Source organism: Coptis chinensis, chromosome 2, assembly GCF_015680905.1.
Source record: "Coptis chinensis isolate HL-2020 chromosome 2, ASM1568090v1, whole genome shotgun sequence".
Lineage (NCBI taxonomy): Eukaryota > Viridiplantae > Streptophyta > Magnoliopsida > Ranunculales > Ranunculaceae > Coptis > Coptis chinensis.
The window spans coordinates 101,855,319-101,874,716 of record NC_141457.1 but is presented as its reverse complement, the minus strand read 5'-3'; the positions used below and the strand labels follow the sequence as shown (position 1 = coordinate 101,874,716).

The 19,398-nt window shown below is 35.3% G+C and overlaps 2 protein-coding genes and 2 long non-coding RNA genes across 5 annotated transcripts; 1 reads left to right on the top strand and 3 right to left on the bottom strand.

The window, feature by feature from the left end:
- Nucleotides 1-4,883: 4,883 nt before the first annotated feature.
- Nucleotides 4,884-6,670, bottom strand: LOC147519735 (uncharacterized). The gene is made up of 2 exons (XR_015212334.1): nt 6,443-6,670; nt 4,884-5,288 (listed from the first exon to the last, which is right to left on the bottom strand). It is a non-coding gene; the product is annotated as an uncharacterized LOC147519735 (long non-coding RNA).
- Nucleotides 6,671-6,757: 87 nt separating this feature from the next.
- LOC147519734 (uncharacterized) lies at nt 6,758-7,437 on the bottom strand. Its single transcript, XR_015212333.1, has 2 exons — nt 7,201-7,437; nt 6,758-7,012 (listed from the first exon to the last, which is right to left on the bottom strand). It is a non-coding gene; the product is annotated as an uncharacterized LOC147519734 (long non-coding RNA).
- Nucleotides 7,438-13,085: 5,648 nt separating this feature from the next.
- On the top strand, nt 13,086-16,298 carry LOC147519733 (HECT-like ubiquitin-conjugating enzyme (E2)-binding protein). Its single transcript, XM_086591288.1, has 5 exons — nt 13,086-13,528; nt 13,669-13,750; nt 13,837-14,775; nt 15,294-15,554; nt 15,826-16,298. Exons 1-5 carry the CDS (start codon nt 13,156-13,158, stop codon nt 15,983-15,985), a joined length of 1,815 nt encoding a protein of 604 aa, XP_086447414.1. The 5' UTR covers nt 13,086-13,155; the 3' UTR covers nt 15,986-16,298.
- LOC147519732 (pentatricopeptide repeat-containing protein At4g21065-like) lies at nt 15,785-17,865 on the bottom strand. Of its 2 annotated transcripts, XM_086591290.1 has the most exons (2): nt 16,472-17,864; nt 15,785-16,426 (listed from the first exon to the last, which is right to left on the bottom strand). In XM_086591290.1, exons 1-2 carry the CDS (start codon nt 17,740-17,742, stop codon nt 16,033-16,035), a joined length of 1,665 nt encoding a protein of 554 aa, XP_086447416.1. In that variant the 5' UTR covers nt 17,743-17,864; the 3' UTR covers nt 15,785-16,032. The 2 variants fall into 2 exon arrangements, with proteins under 2 accessions (XP_086447416.1, XP_086447415.1); XM_086591289.1 differs by having other exon boundaries at nt 15,785-17,865.
- Between the last annotated feature and the right edge of the window lie 1,533 nt (nt 17,866-19,398).

Sequence of the window (19,398 nt, the reverse complement as noted above, 5' to 3'; positions counted from 1 at the left end):
ATGCATTGAAATAACCTCAAAGAATAGTTAACTAAAAATCAGAAATCGGATATAACTGGTCGAACTAACTTCAAAGCATAAATAACCAGAAATTTGAAACTAGATGCAAATGCATTGAACATCGAACTAACCTCTAAAATTAATTAACTGGAAATCAGAAACTGGATGAAAATGTATTGAACTAATATGAAAGAGTAATTAATGAGAAATTGGAACCTAGATGGAAATGCAATGAACTAATCTCAAAAACTAATTAAAGAAATATACAAAATTGGATGCAACTGCACTAAATTAACCTTAATGAATAACTAACGAGAAATCATAAACTTGATGCAACTACACTGAATTAACCTCAAATAATAATTAACGGGAAATCGAAAACTTGATGCAACTGTATTGAACTAACCTCAAAGAATAATTAATGGGAAATCGGAAACTAGATGCAATAATTACATTGAACTAACCTCAATGAATAATTAACATAAAATCGGAAACTTGATGCAAATGCGTTGAACTAACCTCGAAACATAATTGTATTATTTGTAGGGGAAATATAATGTCTCAACAAGTATAGTTTTGCATTTTAAATAGTGTTTATCATAATTCTTTTATTATGATTGAGAGTGTCTTACTATTCAAGTAGTTTCAATATCATCTTCGCCACATTGAGCATTCTCATAAAACTTCAATCAAACTTCAATTGTTAAACCTAACAGCTAAAAGAAGTCAATAGGTTTTATCAAGGTTTGGTGTTTTATTTTTATTGAGAGTAGTGCAAGAAATTTGAATGAGTGATTAATATAATTATCATATATATCTCATAGCTATGTATAATTAATAATATCTTTTAGAATAATTTAATAAAAGGGCACCCGTTCGTAAGACGGGTTCGAAAACTAGTATATATATATATATGTGTGTGTGTGTGTGTGTGTGTACCCTTTCAGCTCTATATTTTGAGCATTCACAAAGTCTCTAATATTTGTAAAATTCTTTGGCTAATTACGAAAAAAAAATAGGAGACAAAAAAACTAAATTGCTAAAAACAATAGTTTTGACCCTAAAACTCTTACGCCACAAAAAAATAGTTTTCACACTAATCTTAGGTGAAGTTTAACATAACAAATTTTATTTCTAGAAAAAGACAATAAAATATCGAAGGAAAAAATGAATTTAGTTGAGTTGCCTGAACATTTACTTTCTACATTTGTTAACCTCACATGTGACTCGGACAAAAAAGAAAAAAATAAAAGTTAACTAATCATAAAATAAGTAACAGTGTACACTCAAAACTAAGTGTACACCCAAAACTAAGCGGACAACATGAAACTAAGTGTACACCCAATACTACATGAAACTAAACTCAACAAACAATTAATGGGAAATCGAAAACTGGATGCAAATGTATCAAATTAACTTCAAATAATATTTAATGGAAAATCGAAAACTTTATGCAAATGAAAACACTAACTAATCTTAAAAAGTAATTAATGGGAAATTGGACTATGGATACAACTGCATTAAACTAACCTTAAAGAATAATTAACGGGAAATCAAAACTTGGATGTAAATACATCGAATTAATATAAAAAAAATAATTGTTGGGAAATCGAAAACTGGTTGGAAATGCATTGAACTAACCCTCAATGATTAAATTAATGGAAAATAGGAAACTAGATGCAACTGCATTGAACTAACATCAAAGAAAAAGTAACTATAAATTGGGAACATGATGCAAATGCGTAGAACTAATCTTAAATAATAATTAACGGGAAATTGGAAACCGGATGCAACTGCATTGAACTAATCTCAAAAAATAAACTGGATGCAAATGCATTGAACTAACCTCAAGAAATAATTAACGGAAAATCGAAAACTGGATGCAAATTCATTGAACTAACCTCAAACAATAATTAACGGGAAATCGGAAACTATATGCAAATGCAACCTTATCAAATAATAAAGAAAAAAATAAAAAACTGGATGCAAATGCATTAAAATAATCTCAAAGAATAATTAACGGAAAATCAAATATTGGATGCAAATGAATTGAACGACTGACCTCGAATAACAATTAATAGGAAATTAGATGTAAATGTATGGAACTAACCTCAAAAAATAAATAACAGAAAATCAGGAACTAAATGCAACTGCATTGAACTAACATAAAATAAATAAATAACGGAATTGAAAATCAGAAACTGGATGCAAATGCATTGAACTAACCTCAAAACATAGTTGTGTTATATGTGTGGGAATGCCTCAATAAATATAGTTTTGCATTTAAAATAGTGTTTATCTTATCTATTTTCGTATGATTGAGAACGTCTTGTTATTCAAGTAGCTTCAATGAACTTCGCCTTATTAGTCAATCTCACAAAACTTCAATCAAACTTCTATTATTAAACAACAAAATGAAGTTGAAGGGTTTTATCAAGGGTGAGTTTTTTTTTTTTAAATGGATAGCGGGGTTTTTATGTTATAAGAAATTTGGATGAGTGATCAATAGAATATTCATATATAATAGTTCTGTATATATAGTTGCAAATATTTTTTCAGAATAATTAATATAACATCGCACGTTCATAGATAATATTTGAAGATCATACATAGTGAGTCATGTATAATTTAAAGAATAATTAACGGAAAATCGGGAACTGGATAATTTCTTATAGTGATCCCACATAGTAAATGAAACATAATTTTTTTTTATATCATGTTTGAAGTTGGTATTACACACCACATTAGATAATTAAAAGAAAATCGAAAACTGGATTCAAATACATTGAACTGAGCTTAAAGAGTAATTAATAGGAAATCGAAAACTTTATGCAAATACAATAAACCAGACTAAAAAAGTAATTAACTAAAAATCGGAAACTGGATGTACCTGCATTAAACTAACGTCAGAGAATAACTAATGAGAAATTATAAATTGGATGCAAATCCTTTCAAAATATTTAACGGGAAATTGGAAACGGTATGCAAATACATCAAACAAACTTCAAATAATAATTAACAGAAAATCGAAAACTGGATGCAAATGCATTGAACTAATCTCAACAAATAATTAACAGAAAATCAAAAACCGAATGCAACTGCGTTGAACTAACCTCATAGAATAATTGGCGAGAAATCAGAAATTAGATGCAAATGCATTGAAATAATCTCAAAGAATAGTTAATGAAAAATCAGAAACCGGATGTAATTGCATCGAACTAACCTCAAAGCATAAATAATCAAAAACTAGATGCAGATATATTGAACTAATATCAAAGAGTTGTTAACGGAAAGTCATAAACTGTATGCAAATGCAATGAACTAATCTCAAAGACTAATTAACGAAACATCGAAAAATGGATGCAACTGCACTGAACTAATCTCAATGAATAATTAACGGGATATCATAAATTTGATGCAACTACATTGAACTAACCTCAAAAAATAATTAACGGAAATCGAAAACTTGATGCAAATGCATTGAACTAACCTCAAAGAACAATTAACTATAAATCGAAAATTGGATGCAACTACATTGAGCTAACCTCAAAAAATAATTAACAAAAAATCATAAACTGGATGCAACTACATGAAACTAAAATAAGAGATTAACTAATGGTAAATTAGAAATTGGATGCAATATCTTGAGAAATATTTAACGGAAAATCAGAAACTTAATACAAATGTAATGAAATAACTTCAAAGAATAGTTAACAAGAAATCAGAAATCAGATGTAACTGGTCAAACTAACTTCAAAACATAAATAACCATAAGTTTGAAACTAGATGTAAATGCATTGAACATCGAACTAACCTCTAAAAATAATTAACTGGAAATCAGAAATTGGATGCAAATGTATTGAACTAATCTGAAAGAGTAATTAACGAGAAATTGGAACCTAGATAGAAATGCAATGAACTAACCTCAAAAACTAATTAACGAAATATTGAAAACTTGATGCAACTGCACTAAATTAACCTTAATGAATAATTAAGGAGAATTCATAAACTTGATGCAACTGCACTGAATTAACCTAAAAGAATAATTAATGGAAAATCAGAAACTCGATGCAATTGCATTGAACTAACCTCAAAGAATAATTAATCGGAAATCGGAAACTAGATGCAATAACTACATTGAACTAACCTTAATGAATAATTAACAGAAAATCGGAAACTTGATGTAAATGCATTGAACTAACCTCAGAACATAGTTCTATTATTTGTAGGGAGAATATAATGTCTCGACAAGTATAGTTTTGCATTTTAAATTGTGTTTATCATAATTCTTTTATTATGATTGAGAGTGTCTTGCTATTCAAGTAGTTTCAATATCATCTTCGCCACATTAAGCATTCTCATCAAACTTCAATTATTAAACCTAACAACTAAAAGAAGTCGATAGGTTTTATCAAGGTTTGGTGTTTTTTTTTTATTGATAGTGGTACAAGAAATTTGAATGAGTGATTAATATAATTTTCATATATATCTCATAGCTCTGCATAATTGCTAATATTTTTTAAAATAATTTAATATAACGGCACCCGTTTCGCTCATATGGCCGGTTGAAAAACTATATATATATATATATATATATATATATATATATATATATATATATATATATATACAGTACAAAATTTCGTACCAAAGCAATTTATCGGAAAGATAGATTTCCGATATTTATGGTAAATATCATGTGTCAAAGGTCGGCATAATGAGGTGTGGGAAAACCGGAATCATGGTAAATATACATAAATATCGCAATATACCATAAAATATCATTGGTAAAAGAGAGGTCGACTAATTAGTGGCAAAGTATGCTATGATTATTTGACAAATTCACATAGTTTGGTTCCGCATACCTATAGGATTCAAATAGGTTTCTCTGTGTGTGGAAGAAAGAATCCAATATGCTTATTTATTTTTCAAGACTATTACTGAAAACCACACTACACATTCACATTGACAAGCTTTATGAATTCTGATTGCACATACATCTAATCATTTTTACTTTGCAAATACAGGATTGCAGAGAATGGGAAGAGAGAAATCACGAGAAACAGTCCACTTATGCTGACAGATAAAGCTGTTACAGAACCTAAGTTTCAGAATTTGGTTGATAATTGGTGTATTATCAAAATCTCCACTAGAGGCACGAGTTACATAAGCACGATAAACTTCCTCGCGCAGGGGTCTGTTCAAAGCATGTTGCATAACAGGGAGAAAGCTGGGGGCATCAATGTTATAATCCATGGACCATTTTCAGCAGTAGCATTCTCATGCCCCTAATGAGATTGTACAAAAACATTAACAATAAGAGAATGTAATAAAGGGAAAAAATGCAATTGAAAAGAAAAAGATAATTAAGTAACATTGTGCAAAACCACATTGAGGCCTATTTCTCGGCACTGAGTGCTGACTCTAGCAAATACTGCAGTATTTGTAGGATGAAAATTTCGAAAATGGGAGTCAACTAGTCAGAATGCATTCAAGCAGAACTACTAGATCAGTAGATCCTAACTTTTTTGTTACCAAAATGCATTTTGTTTTCATATTTTTGCTATTTTTTTCAGACCGATTACAGATTATGGGAGTTTCTAATATGCGCACAATATAATGTGGATAATTGACAAGAACATGTCATCAAATACCATTCAAACTCAAAGCAACTGTGTTGTGGGATCACTAAGAAGTTTGGGGTGAACGCCCATCCGAACAAGTACGCTCAATAGTTCATCTTTTAGGCCAAAACATTTCGTGTTGATGATTACCAAAGCCGGACCAAGCATCCATGAATGACTGTTAAAAACGAATTTAAGAATTAAATGATTCTTCAGGGAGTGTACCCTCAAGAAAATGGAATAGCATTACACTAATACAATAGTGGTGCAAGGCATGCTTGGTAGCGAACTTCGCTATACTCTGTCAACTTTGGGTCTTATATACTCCAAGTACTGCCCAATAAACCACTAGAATCTAACACCTGATAAAAACTCTGACAAGGTCCGTACCTCATAGAACTTTCTGGCAAGGAGTTCAGACACTTGAAAATCAGGTATACCAAATATATGTAAAAGATTTTCCATTAACTGTAATGCTATGAATAACAACCCAACGGGAGAATCCAAATTTCTGCTCGATTACCTATTACGGAGATACACATTCAGCGGACAATCCAAATCATACAACAATGATTTGTCTGATGAAAATAGCCCTAGTTTACAAAGACAGGTCTTCTCAGTTCTGACCTTTGATAACCATTGTACATCTTCTTATATTTTTTTCTTTTTTACTTTTATTTTATATAGTACCATTGCCTCGTCTCATAGATACTCCAAAATCCAAATGCAGTAACTTTTTTTTTTGTAAAAATGCAAGCGGGTTTTGTATTAACTTGAAAAAAATCTTTACAAGTACAAATGAAGACATCAGATCTTACTCAGGTGATCCTTCCCCAGAAGCAGCTTCTTCCTATGGCTTTATAATCTTAGCCGTTCATGTTGTAACCCATGCCTATCCTCCTCTATGATTTTGTCCTCTATGATTTAGTAAAGGTGTTACTACCCTGTGGCCCTCTTAAAGAGGTCAAATAATCCGCTGCTCTGTTGGCTTCCCTGTAGACATGCACTATATATATGTACTTCTTCGAGTTTTTGTTTCAACTCCTAAACCCTACACCCAAATACAGTAACTAGATAGCAACAAACAGCTGAAAGCATAAGCAAGTCTCACAATATATCACCGCTGGAGAAAGTAAAGTAAAAAGTAAACTGTGCTTCATATTGATGATTATGTTTGAATATTGTTACACCAGGGTATCCACAACCTTATTTGGGTGGATCATCAAATAATGCTTCTCTGTCGGTTTCCTTTTTTTGGTAGACAAATATCTGGTTTTTGTTTTCTGGCTGTTGCATACTAAAATTGTCTTACCTGTTTGTGCAGCTTCTCTTGCTCGTCTAATCCATGAGAGAGCTAGTTCTGATGTGCCTCTAGCCATTTCTTGCAACTATAAGGGAGAAAAAAATACATAAGATAACAACGTTAAATACAAATAGGGACAAGTCTTGTGATACAAATTGAGTTGTTCTCGTAAAAAAAAATATTATCATCATGAAGATTTTGCAAATTGCTGACCATCTGATAGAAATTATCTGAGCTTTAAGGGCATAGAAAGGGGAGCAGTGGCGCACTGACCTGTTACGCCGGCCCCTATGGTGCCCAAATATGTACATAGGTAAGAGAATCAAGACTGTAAAATTTAGGACATGGATATGAACACATTATCCTCTCGAAGGTTAAAGGACATACACTCGCATAAATGTGTGGAAGGGATAAAATTTTAATAATATACAAAATCACTTTACAAACATGCAATAAGTTATGAGTTCTGTTTCAATCAGAAAACTCTGTAAAATGTGACAAGCCAAAGAGCTACACTCACATCTTGCCTATCTCTTGTCCCTTCAAGTGGATATATATCCTGAATCCATTCAACCTCGGCAACACGGTACCTATATAACCAATGTGATATACATAACGGTTATTCCTTTACTGGCATAAAAAGAAAAGCAAATATTAACCTACTGATGGTCTGATGCTGAAATAGAAAGAACTAACCCATCCTGATCTCTAAGATAGCAAGTAAATTATGTGTGTGTGAAGGAAAATTACTGCAAAACCATGTCTTAGCTAGATCCATTCGTGCTTAGTGCAATAGTGAAAAAAAAACAAAAAAACAAACTCTAAATTCTAAATAAGATATGTAGTGTATTTTCACCTCTAAATAGAAGCGACCATCTGGAAGTGGCTCACACCTATGAAGAAGAAAACCAATGTAAGTGTACCCTACAACCTATTTGTTAAAAAAAAGGACTGGCAAAAAAATTGAAAATTCAAGAAGTAAATTAAGTAACATTGTGCAAAACCACATTAATAGTATTCCGCGTGAAGTACCTTGGAAACTGCTGTCTGCGCTGTTAAACCAAGTGCTGAAGCAGGACAATATCCTTCTTATCAGTAATTAAATTTTCAAACTTCTTTGTTGCATCCAAAACATTCTCTCCAAACTTTTGATATAATTTTTCTAATTCCTGCAAAGTGAATCCCAAATAGGATTTGAGACATGTAAAGCTAAATCCACAATACTCAGAAGACAACAAGTAAAGCTAAATTTTTAATATTAGAGGTTCCTGCAAACTGCAGCTACTACAATATTAGATGGAAGCGACAATAAAATGAAATTGAAAGAGTAACCAGATCCAAAGAAACAGGAGAAAGAAATACCTCCTCCGTAGTACTCGACAGTAAAGCTCCATTTTACTATAAATGATAATGCCTCTACGCATGGAAAATTGCATATAAGCTTGACAGTAAAGCTCCATTTTATTATAAAATTTATCAAGTTATAAACACGCAATGAAACAAATTAAAAGTGCAGTTGGTAAATTAACTCAACAATACCAAGAGGCATAAGAAATAGTGCAATTTGCAAACAAGAGGTTAACCCCAGAATGAGCTACGGGCAGCTTCAATGTTTTGACCACCGTACACGACCTGTGTAGCAAGTGATGGAAGGAAGCTGTTACAGTACTGGATCCATGTCATAGAGCGCCTGTACAAGTTAAAGAAATCCCTCACGTGCCCGTCATATGTCACTTGATCTGGGCAACCAGTAACCAAGAAGCCAATAATAGGATACCCAAGCTTCTCAGTAATAGGGGATGAAATGGATGCAACAGCCATCTCGATATCACCAGTGAGTGGGTTTAACCACTCCTGCAGTTGGGCTGGAAACCATTGTTCCCCACCTCCTCTATGTGGTACTGCATAACTCCCACTAGAATAGCCATAATCGGAAGATGCTTGAGGAATTTGGCCATGTGACGAAGAGTTATACCCGCGGGAAGGGCTTTCCATAGGCATAAGATGGAGTCGAGGAACTGTAATCCTCAGAAGGATAGTAATTTTGGGGTGTGTTCCAATCAAACAAGCCTCCAACTTGATTGTCCTGCCTCCCGCATAAGAGTATCCAGATGTATATCCCTCACTCGAAGGATTGCTCCAGTTGGCTGATTCTGCTGTTTCGACATTAGGATGTGGCCTCCTCTGTCTTACCGCTTTGATTTAGGCATGCGTGAAGCAGTCCCAGCATGATCCTCATCCTGGGTGGCATATTGAAATTCTGATTTGCCAGTGAAGCGTAATGGAGGCATAACTTCCATCTCCGACCCTTCGTTTACCCCACACCTTGCAAACTGGTTGCTCCATCTCCACCGCCACCGCCGCCACCACCACTACCACTACCACCATCATCATCTGAACCGAGGATGAAGCAAATAAGTCTGAACCATCTCCTATAATAGGTTCATCATTTCGTTCGAGGGAGGAAGAGTGTCATCCAATGCATCTTCGTGTCGTAGGGGTGGTACAAGATTTTCTTCGACTTCTACACGCATCTCATGAGCAATGTAAGCATTCGGCCGCCCATCTTCGTCCAACTCGGGTTCAGAACCCTCATCGTCTTGGATCCAGTCAAAGGTGCATCCTCTCCTCCGGTTTGGGTACAACCGAGTGAGGTCAAGATTTGGTATGGAAGTCTTGAATATTTGCAACCTTAGGTTCTTGGCTTTGAGCCTCAAGTTGTAGTGCACGTACACTAACTTATGTAGTGTATCATCGCCAACCTACAAGCGCTGTCTGAATGCACCATTCGAGCGTGCTCAGTTCGTTAGCATCCAGATGATGCAACAGTTTGGGATAGAATCTTAATAGCCACGGCTCGAGGTTGGGGCATCCCCACCATGCAAAGTCCACCATTCGGCTGCATGAGAAACCTATTGTCAAGATAAAGAGTTTTAGCACCTTCAATAAAACATTGTATTTAAACTTTTATTTCACTAACCGGCATCTCACGGAAGCGCATTTGTGAAGAGATGGGGTCGATCCAAATGTACCATGTGCCTCTCGAAAAGATTTTATCTGCATATGAAAATTATTATCTCATAAGCAAAATGATATGGATCAAATTCTTCCATATAATGAGTACATATTTACCTCGGACAAGCATAGTGTTTGGGTTGCAATAATGCGGGACCAAGACACCGATCGCATCTTGAACAGCCTTTATAAGAATTGGATCAATAGTTACCACCGGACGTTCTGGACCATATTGTATGACAGGATTAAGGTAGTAGGCTACAAAAAAGAAACAATAACTTCATTTTAATATTTGGTTACCTGCCATCAATTAGTTTAAGAACCCATTTTGGTTAATTAAATATTTTTGGGGAAGTTTATCTCACCTGCCAAGTGCAATGTGTGACTCAAATTCTTTGTCCACCTGCGATCAATTAGTCTAATAACCCATTCTGGATAGCGTTTGGTACTTTCAATCTTCTTTTTCATCATTGACATCCATCTGTGGAGAAATCCCATAGTAGGTTTGGTATCAGCATCGACAAGTCGCAGTGTCTCCACCAAAGGTTCCATGCAATCAACTAAAATCTTGACATCTCTCCAAAACTGTCGTTCATTAATAATATCCTCAAGTTTCTCCATTTTTTTATTGCCTCGTCCTCTTATTGCCACCCAATCTTCGTGTACGATCATGGCTTTAAGTCCATCCTTCTTATTCCACATACTCTGTAAAGCTAAGAAGTTTGTGGCAAACCTTGTCAAAGCAGGTCTGACTATGTCACCACCACAAAGCCTTCTCATCAGTTCGCAAACCCGTGAATGGTTGTACAAGTAGGTCACCACCACCTTAGCTTTTTTAATTAATTTCAAAACCGATGCTCTCTTACAGAAGTCTTTCAATATTAGATCAATCGAATGGGCAGCACATCCAGACCAAAACAAGTTGTACCCTGTATCTTATTGAGATTAACATTTATTCNAGCAAAAGAAAATGAAGAACATATAAATCATAATTGTAATTAACATACCCGGGAAGCCTAGCTAAGCTGTTCTCGCTTTCTTGTAGTTCGGTCCATTGTCCGTAACAATTTGGACAACATTTTCTTTGCCGACCCAATTTACAACAGACTTCATGTGATCCATGATCGATATGTGGTCTTTATAGTCTTTTGAAACATTCACGGAGCGTACATAACAACACTGGCCATCACAATACACAAGAAAGTTCATGAGAGACTTCCTTGTTGGACGAATCCACCCATCACACATGATGATCACCCCATCATTAAGCCCATTTTGATCTCAAGGCCTCAATGTATTCCTCAACTTCCAGATAGATAATATCTAGTTCCTTATGAAATAAGTCATAAGCGGAGGGAGGCTTTACTCCTAGGCCCGCTCTACAAGCTGCGTCAATCATAGGCTGAGTATACGGGTTGGCAATAGCTTAGCGCGGGTTTATTGCGGCATAATGGATAAATTTTCCAAAAATGTTCTAAACCGATCACCCAATGCCCTCGACCCGACTTTAAACAATTGTTTAATGGGCCGGTTGCTTTGTATCTTCTCTTGAATGAGGTCAACGTCGATGGTTGCAATATCATCGCTACTTAAGACGCATGCTCTTGGATCTTCTAAAGAGAGACCCCATTTTTCCTTTCCCTTTCTTTTTAGAACATGACCATTCACCTACCTCCATTAAGTAAACTCCCCACCTCGGTGCAACTGGTTTTCATTGTGGTGGCTTGCAAGTGACGCTCTCTAGCTTGCTCAAGATCATCTAGATCATAACCCGATGTTGGGTCTCAAACTCATCATCGGAATCATCGACATCTTGAGTATTACACATTGCTTCCTCATACTCTCGTTGAGCTACCGCCTTGTTTAGTTTCTTTAGTTTAGCATTGTCTACCATATTTCTAAACAAGTCCCTAACCTTCTTACCTTGTTTTCTGCACATCTCTACATTTACATTGCCACCCGCTATGTGGTGTTTAAATCTAGTGATCCCACCACCATTGAAAATTGCACCACAATAGTTACATATAGTCCCATTCTTATTGCCCGGGATTTCTTGACAATGCTTCCAAGCGACGCGTCTTTATTTTTACCCATTATAATACGATACACAAGAAGAGAATTTCGGTGTTCTAGTGGTGATTGTTGGTCGCCTATTCTTGATGGGCATATGAATTGTGAGAGAAGGATCACGGGGTTTAAATAAGATAGAGGAGAGCTTAGATTGGTTGAGGGAGAGCTTAGATTGGTTGTAGTGGAGGTGGAACTTTCAATTATGAAGTTGGAACTTTGAGAAAGTAGGTGGAAGGGTGTAAGAAATTGATGAAAACATTGGTTTTCTGAAGGAGGGTGGAGGAAGAAGAAGAACTGTCGGGTCAATACTTGCAATCCCCATACAAACCAATCTATCGCGGTAAATTGGATTATATTCCAAAATATCGTAATTTACCAAGATTTCACTAGATAAGTTGAGTTTCTCATGCCCAGAAATATATCAGTGATTTCTTATGTCGGTTGGCTGCAAAACCGATATATATCGCGATATATCGCGGTATTTTGTACTATATATATATATTAAATGCAAAAGAGATAATTGGCAGTTTTATCTAGTTTATTTACCTTGTTAGCAATTCGGGATACGGGAAAAATTCGCAATACGGTAATATTGCGATGTTTAATTAATACGCGTTTTAAACGTTTGGTTGCAAAAATTTGGAAGTAAAAAATTCATGATATTATGTTAGTAAATATTAATAATAATTGTCATTATTTACAACATAACAAACATATCTAAACAATTTAGCTACAAAAATATTAAAACCAATTGAATGGTCTACATAAGTATCTTCATTTATTTGTTTTTAGATTGAAATTAACGTTCAAATTTCAAAATATACACCATGACATGACAATTTAAATATTGTATAAAAGCAAATTTTTTGGATTAATTTATCACTAAAAAAATGTAAGAGTGAGGACATAAATAATAACAAAAACGTAACCGAATTTTCATTATTATTTTTTTAAAATTTTTTTGGGAAGCCGAATTTTTGAAAAAAATTGTGAAAAATTCGCCAAAATCCGTATTATTCGTTTCAAGGTAAAAAATCACGAATTATTTCGAATCTTTCAAAACATTCGGAAATATTATTATTTTGCCCTTCAAAAACTGCGAAAGGCGTTTAGGCGGGAGAGAGAAAGTAAAGAAAATAGGCAATGTCTAGAAAATGGAGATACACATGGGAAACCCTATCTCATATTCCAACTCTTCGTTTATTCCTCTTCACTACCAACTTCAGACCTACAACACAATGCAATAACCTCAAAGTTTCTTTAATTCTCGAACAATCTTTACTTCTTGTCAGCTGGAATGATATAACACTCAGGGTTCCTGTTCCTAAGGTTTTAGTTGACGTTACTTCACCCGTTGACTTCAAAGCTATGGAAGATCATATTGAAGTCAAGTTGGTTCTTCTTCTTCCAGTTGATCATCCATTTTTCGTGAATTTAAATTTATCGGATGAGGAGAGTAGTATTAGTAGTGGAGAGTCTTCGGTTGATCTGATGCAACCGCTTTCAGTTAGTAATGGTGAGCTGGACTTTTTTTTATTTATAGTCCTTCTCTGTTTTTAACTTCAGTTTCTTTTATTAGTATTGGGTAACTGTTTGACGAAATGTCTAGTTGATATTTGTAACTTTTTCTTATGCAATCGCAAACAAATGATGCAGATCTGAAGTGTTTATCTTCGCGGGACGGAGTGTACTTTTATTGCAAAACGTGCTCAATGAAGTTAACAAGAACGCGTCTCAGGTAGAAGTTTAGAATTTGGATTAGATTAAATGCGTAAGAATTGATGTAGTCTGTTGTCTTAACTCGGAACATTTTTTGCAGCACAGATCTTTTGTTGAATTGCCATCAGCCAATTGGCGTGAAGTAGCAGATAATTGGTTTGGGGCTTGTTGTTGTTCATTTGGAGGTATAAGCGAAAAGTTAGTAAAACAGTATGACAATTCCTATATATTTTCCAAGGGTACATGCTTGTTGGATGCATCATCTGCTGTTATTAGCAACGAGGACCTTGCAGAACATGTATTTCCAGATTGTGTTAGTCAAAGCGAGGAAAATGGTGTCTTACATGATTCATTTGGTGAAAATAACTTATCTAAATATGTGATGACTTCTAATTTATCTGAACATGTGACGGGTTCTGGAAGTACAGGCAGAGAAAACGTGTTCTCTGAGGCTCAACGAGAGAGTGCATCTGCCAGCAACAAAAGCATAATTTCATCCCAAATGTTTAATAGTATGTCCAGTGCCGAGAAGAAATTAAGCTGTCTATCTATTAAGAAAGAAATGCTCACTCCAAATCTGGATTGCGAAGTTGTTGAAACAGAAAACAATATTGATACTTCATCCTCTCTGTCTCCTACAATATCAGACCTCTCTGGTGATGTAACACCTGCCCATCCTGCAACCAATTGGAATCATTGTTGTGCTGACACGACCGAGAATGTATTCAATCATGACAATGGAGGCTGCTCACATGATCATGTTTCCATGTCTTCAAAGGATCGAGAGGTCACAGAATGTAACAATCCCCTGAGAAATCAGAAATCCCTTCTTAATGTCTCACTTGGTAATGGCTTCATACTTAGAAACTCCAACCTTTCTTCGGAAGTTCATTGGATAGATTTGAGGTGTCCTCAGTGTTCATCAGTTCTTGGAGCATATCCCTCTGTTGACGGTGTTCATGCACCGGCTGATGGTGGTGTTCGACTTTTCAAGTGTTACACATCTACTGGTTTGCCCGTTGGTGGGTCAGATGACATATTCAGGTGATAAAATAATATTCATTGTTGATATGTTCTTAAGCAAATCTAGATATCAGGAGAATCCAACCGCGCAATATGCTTTTCTTTTACTAATGTCTATTCCAGTATGACATGAGGGACATCATATAAGCAAGCTAGTTTATTCTGTGGGTGTCAATTTTCGTGCTACTGCTGGTGGGGATGGGAACCTAGGACTTCTGAGAGAGTGCAATATGCATGGGTTTTAAATTTGGATTTATATATAGTCCATGGAGATTTTGAGATTTAGTTGCAAACTAAAGTTAGGACTTGGGACTGAGTTAAGAAGCCGCACAACAATTTCCTTCTTTGCGTCTCTTGTATTTGAAATAGATGTAGACAACTAAAAGCAATAAACAGTTATTAAAAACCAAGGATATGATTGAGAAAAAATTAAGGACTTACAAATTCTTGTATTGCATATGGACATTCAAAAGTACAAAAGTCTGCTGATGATGTAACTGGGCAATTAACCCCTTACAAGCTGATCTTAATCTTGACAGGAAGCATACTTTGAACAGAGTGTTTGTAAATCAGCTGATGGAAACCGCACATGACGAGTTGTCGTTTCGAACAGTTGTGAGGGATCTTAGAACCAGAACTCTGATGCTGCAGATTGTGTTGCTAAATGCAAATGCCTGGAGCAGTACTGGCTATTGCTTGGGTTTAGAGGACACAGTTAGACCTGTTACAAAAATGGATCTTCATCCTGTTGTAAAGGTGCTATTTTCTGATTGCAGTAATGCTACTGAAGCTGGATCAAGGTTGGTACCAAAATTGTCACTGTGTTAATATTCAACTTTTAGCCTACCTTGAATATACTGCTGCTATGAATGGGTCAAATTGTTTTTGAGATGTTATAGGTATGAAATGATAACATCGTACGGTACCCTGATTTGTGTGATAAAGGGTTTTTAGTATATCTGGTGTCTTGCTGAATGTTATGATACATTAGTTTACAGTCTATAATCTGCTTTTGTTGTCTATTTCATTCTTTTTTGGTTTGCTATGACTTAAGATAATTTATTTCTGCAGAATGTTAGAGGAATGGGCAACCAAGAACGAAGTGGATGAGGTTTTTATGTTACAACATCAAGTAAAAGATTTGATTGAATCCCTAAAATCAGCAATGAGCTGCCTTCCAGTATCATGTTCTTCTATGCAAGGGTTGTCTTTGTCATCCATACAACGATGATCATTTCCTTTACTTCTGACTTTCAAGTTCAAGGAACGGTATTCATATCACCAGTAATCTCCGCAAGAACAGTTCCCATTCTTGAAATGGTGGAATCTAATCCTATCCCTGATGATAATCTCTCTTTCGTACATTTTTGAGATGAGTTTCATCACAGAGTGGCAATCCTCACAAGACCGCAAGTTTTTAACTATATGGATTCTGGTATCTATTTTTGTACTTATAAGTGCGAAAGCAACAGCAAGCTTCTCACTATGGTGATGTAACTGAAAAGCTTTTTCTTCATCTTCAATATCTAACATAACTTCTGAAATTTTTGGTTGGTAACCTACTGTGCTCAACTGATCTGCTATTTCGTCCAGTTTCTTGTATATGTTTTCTGCTTGTGGGTGCTCCGTGTCGCCAGCAAAAAATTTGTGGATTATACCTTTGACCTCAATCCTACTAGATCCTTTTGGTTTTGTAAGTCCTTTCTTATTTATCAACTCTCTTACTTTTGCTTTCTCACACCAATTTCCATTTGAGGCATATACATTTCCGTAAAGGACATAACTTCCACTATCACTGGAATCCATTTGTAGAAGCTGATTCTGGTTCATTAAACGGTCACCTCGATCATGATCTCCATGCATCTTACAAGCCCAGATGAGATTTCGCCAGACCACTGAGTCAGGTTCGATGGGCATCCTTTTGATAAATAGTTCTGCTTCTTTTAGATGCCCTACTCGAGCGAGTAGATCAACCATACATCCGTAGTGTTGAATAGTGGGTCTTATTCCAAATCTCTTCTCCATATTGTTGAAGTAAGAATAACCTTGTTGTACCCAAGCTGAATTTCTGCAGGCAGATAAAACTGCAGTTATTGTCCTCACATCAGGTTTTACATTGAGTTCCACCATCTGTTCAAAAAAATTAATGGCCTTTTCACTCATCCCATGGCTAGCAAGGCCAGATATCATGGCTGTCCATGCATATGCATCTTTCTGCTCAATCGTTTCAAATACCTGTAGAGCACTATCTATGCATCCACATTTTGAGTACATATCTACCAGAGCAGTACCCACATTCGCCTTACTAATCCTTTTCTGAGCAACAATCTGGTGCACTTTCCTTCCAGTATCCAGTGCGCCCACGTCTGCACAAGCTCTGAGTACAGAAACAACCGTAGCATCATTAGGTTCAATACCTTCTTCTTGCATTCTTCCAAACAATTTAAGCGCCTCAGTTGAGCGATTGTCGTCTACACAACCATCAATAATAGAAGTCCAGGTGACAACGTCTTTGTTCGACATTTGCTCAAACACACGTGTCGCACAATCTGACTCACCGCAATAGCAGTACATATGAATGAGAGAGTTTTGTATATATCTATCAGATTGAAGGCCAGTCTTGTACACCAATGCATGAAATTGTTTTCCTTCATCGACCTTGCGCAAGCAGGCGCAAGATTTAAGAATAAAAGGGTAAGTAAATTTGTCTGGTTTATGGTCTTTATGTTGCATTGAAAGGAATAGGTGGAGAGCTTGTTCTGGTTCTGTGCTTTTTGCATAAGCTCTGATGATGGTGTTCCAGAAATATGAATTGGGACGTGGGAGGGAATCAAAGATTTTACGAGCATAGCTAAGATTTCCAGAGTGGGAGAGAGCAGTGAAGTTAAAGAGCTTGCTTAGGGAGAGGATATTGTGATTATCCTCATTTCCTGTTTTGATTATATGGGCATGGAGTTGCATTGCTTGTGTTAAGGTACTGATTTCCATTGAGAGATAGAGTCAGGATAATGTTTTGTTTATACAGGAGTACTGGAGTAGACTTTCACGAGGAAAAAATTATAAAAAACAAAAGTGAGGATGCGAGGAATCGAACCTCGTGGGGCTTCGCCGGGGCATACCGTTCAACTGCTTGAACTAGCCCACTTACTGTGATAGCCGCTAATCCAATGAGTATTGCTACGTCCCCGTCACACTTTTCCAAATTAAATTATACTAAAAATTGGGCTCTAGACACTTTCTTTAGTGGGCTTTTTATCTAGAGAAAGACCAATATTATATTTTGATTCTATTCCAATTTTAACAACATGTCACTTTTTGAGTGTATTAACTGTTTTTAAAACTTCTTATTTCTCTTTTTTACCTTTTCATTTGCGCAAACTATAGGTGTGTGTGTCAATCAAGGCCACTCATCAGGCAAGGGTGCGTGTGTATTGCTCCAAGATGTACTGCAAACAAATAATACAATTGTCTTATAAAAAAAAAATCATTTGTCCTTTCACAATTTCACAATTTGAATTACATCAAACAAAGCTTAAACATGTTATTCAAAATTATCAGAGATCCATTTTAAATTGTTGTTTTTGTATTGAAATTAGTTGTAATCAACATACATTTTTTCCGTTTTTGAAGTTGATGTTTTCCACATTGTTTTGGTCTCTCTATAAATTCATCTCACTTTTAATTGGAATTTTGTAGATTTCGGATGAATTTTAGTTATTTTGATTAACCCACTACTCTTTTTGTAACTGATTTAATTCGTAGTTTTTTTTTTGTTGGTAGTTGACTTCTTTAGTTGGGACTAATAAAAGAGGTCAAAATTGTAAAAATCAGTCTCAAATTTGAGACAGATGTCAAATTTCAGTTTTTATGGAGGAAAAACAAAAAAAAAAAATTTGCTATTTCCTCTGAACTTAAAAAATTTGCGTCTGTGTACCTATACCCAATTTTCTGTTAAATTATATTAAATTACTGATGCCAATGTTTTTTCGCATATCTAATTTTTAAATAAACAAAAGTATAGGGAAAGTCTACTTAGCTAAAATCTAAATTTATATTTTAGAGTCCGGCTCCTTTACAACCGGGTACAAAGATGGGTTCTCTGTAACTGTTGAAACTTTGATTATTGGGAAAAAAGACCTTCAGACCTTAATTTTCCTCTTCTAAATACTTGTCTTTCTTCTCTGACTCTCTAAATCCCTTATTCTCCATCTCCTAGCAATTGTAGTATAGTTGTTCCAAATATTTGAGCGCACATTTTTTAGCTGTTTCAAATCTGTGCTATGTTTTCTGAAAAGAAGAACAAAGAATTTGGAATTGAAGAAAGAGAGGAATGGATTGGGCTTGCATGTTATAGGAAAAAAGGGTTAGATATTTAAAGGAGGGAGATGAATAACTTTGAACAATTGTAGTACAGAGAGTTGATTAACAGGAAGAGAAGCTTTAGGAGGAGGAGGATTGATATTTGCTTTTTGCTATGTTAGAAATTTGAATCTCTTTTTTGGCGAAAGTGCGAATTCAAAGATATTTTTCCTTACTCACGATCTTCGTGTTCATATAAAATTGGAGTAGGGATTTGAACCAACCTAAATTTCTAGGACCACTTACAACTTGGTTTTTACTCTTTTAGGGAACTAGTGAGTAAGT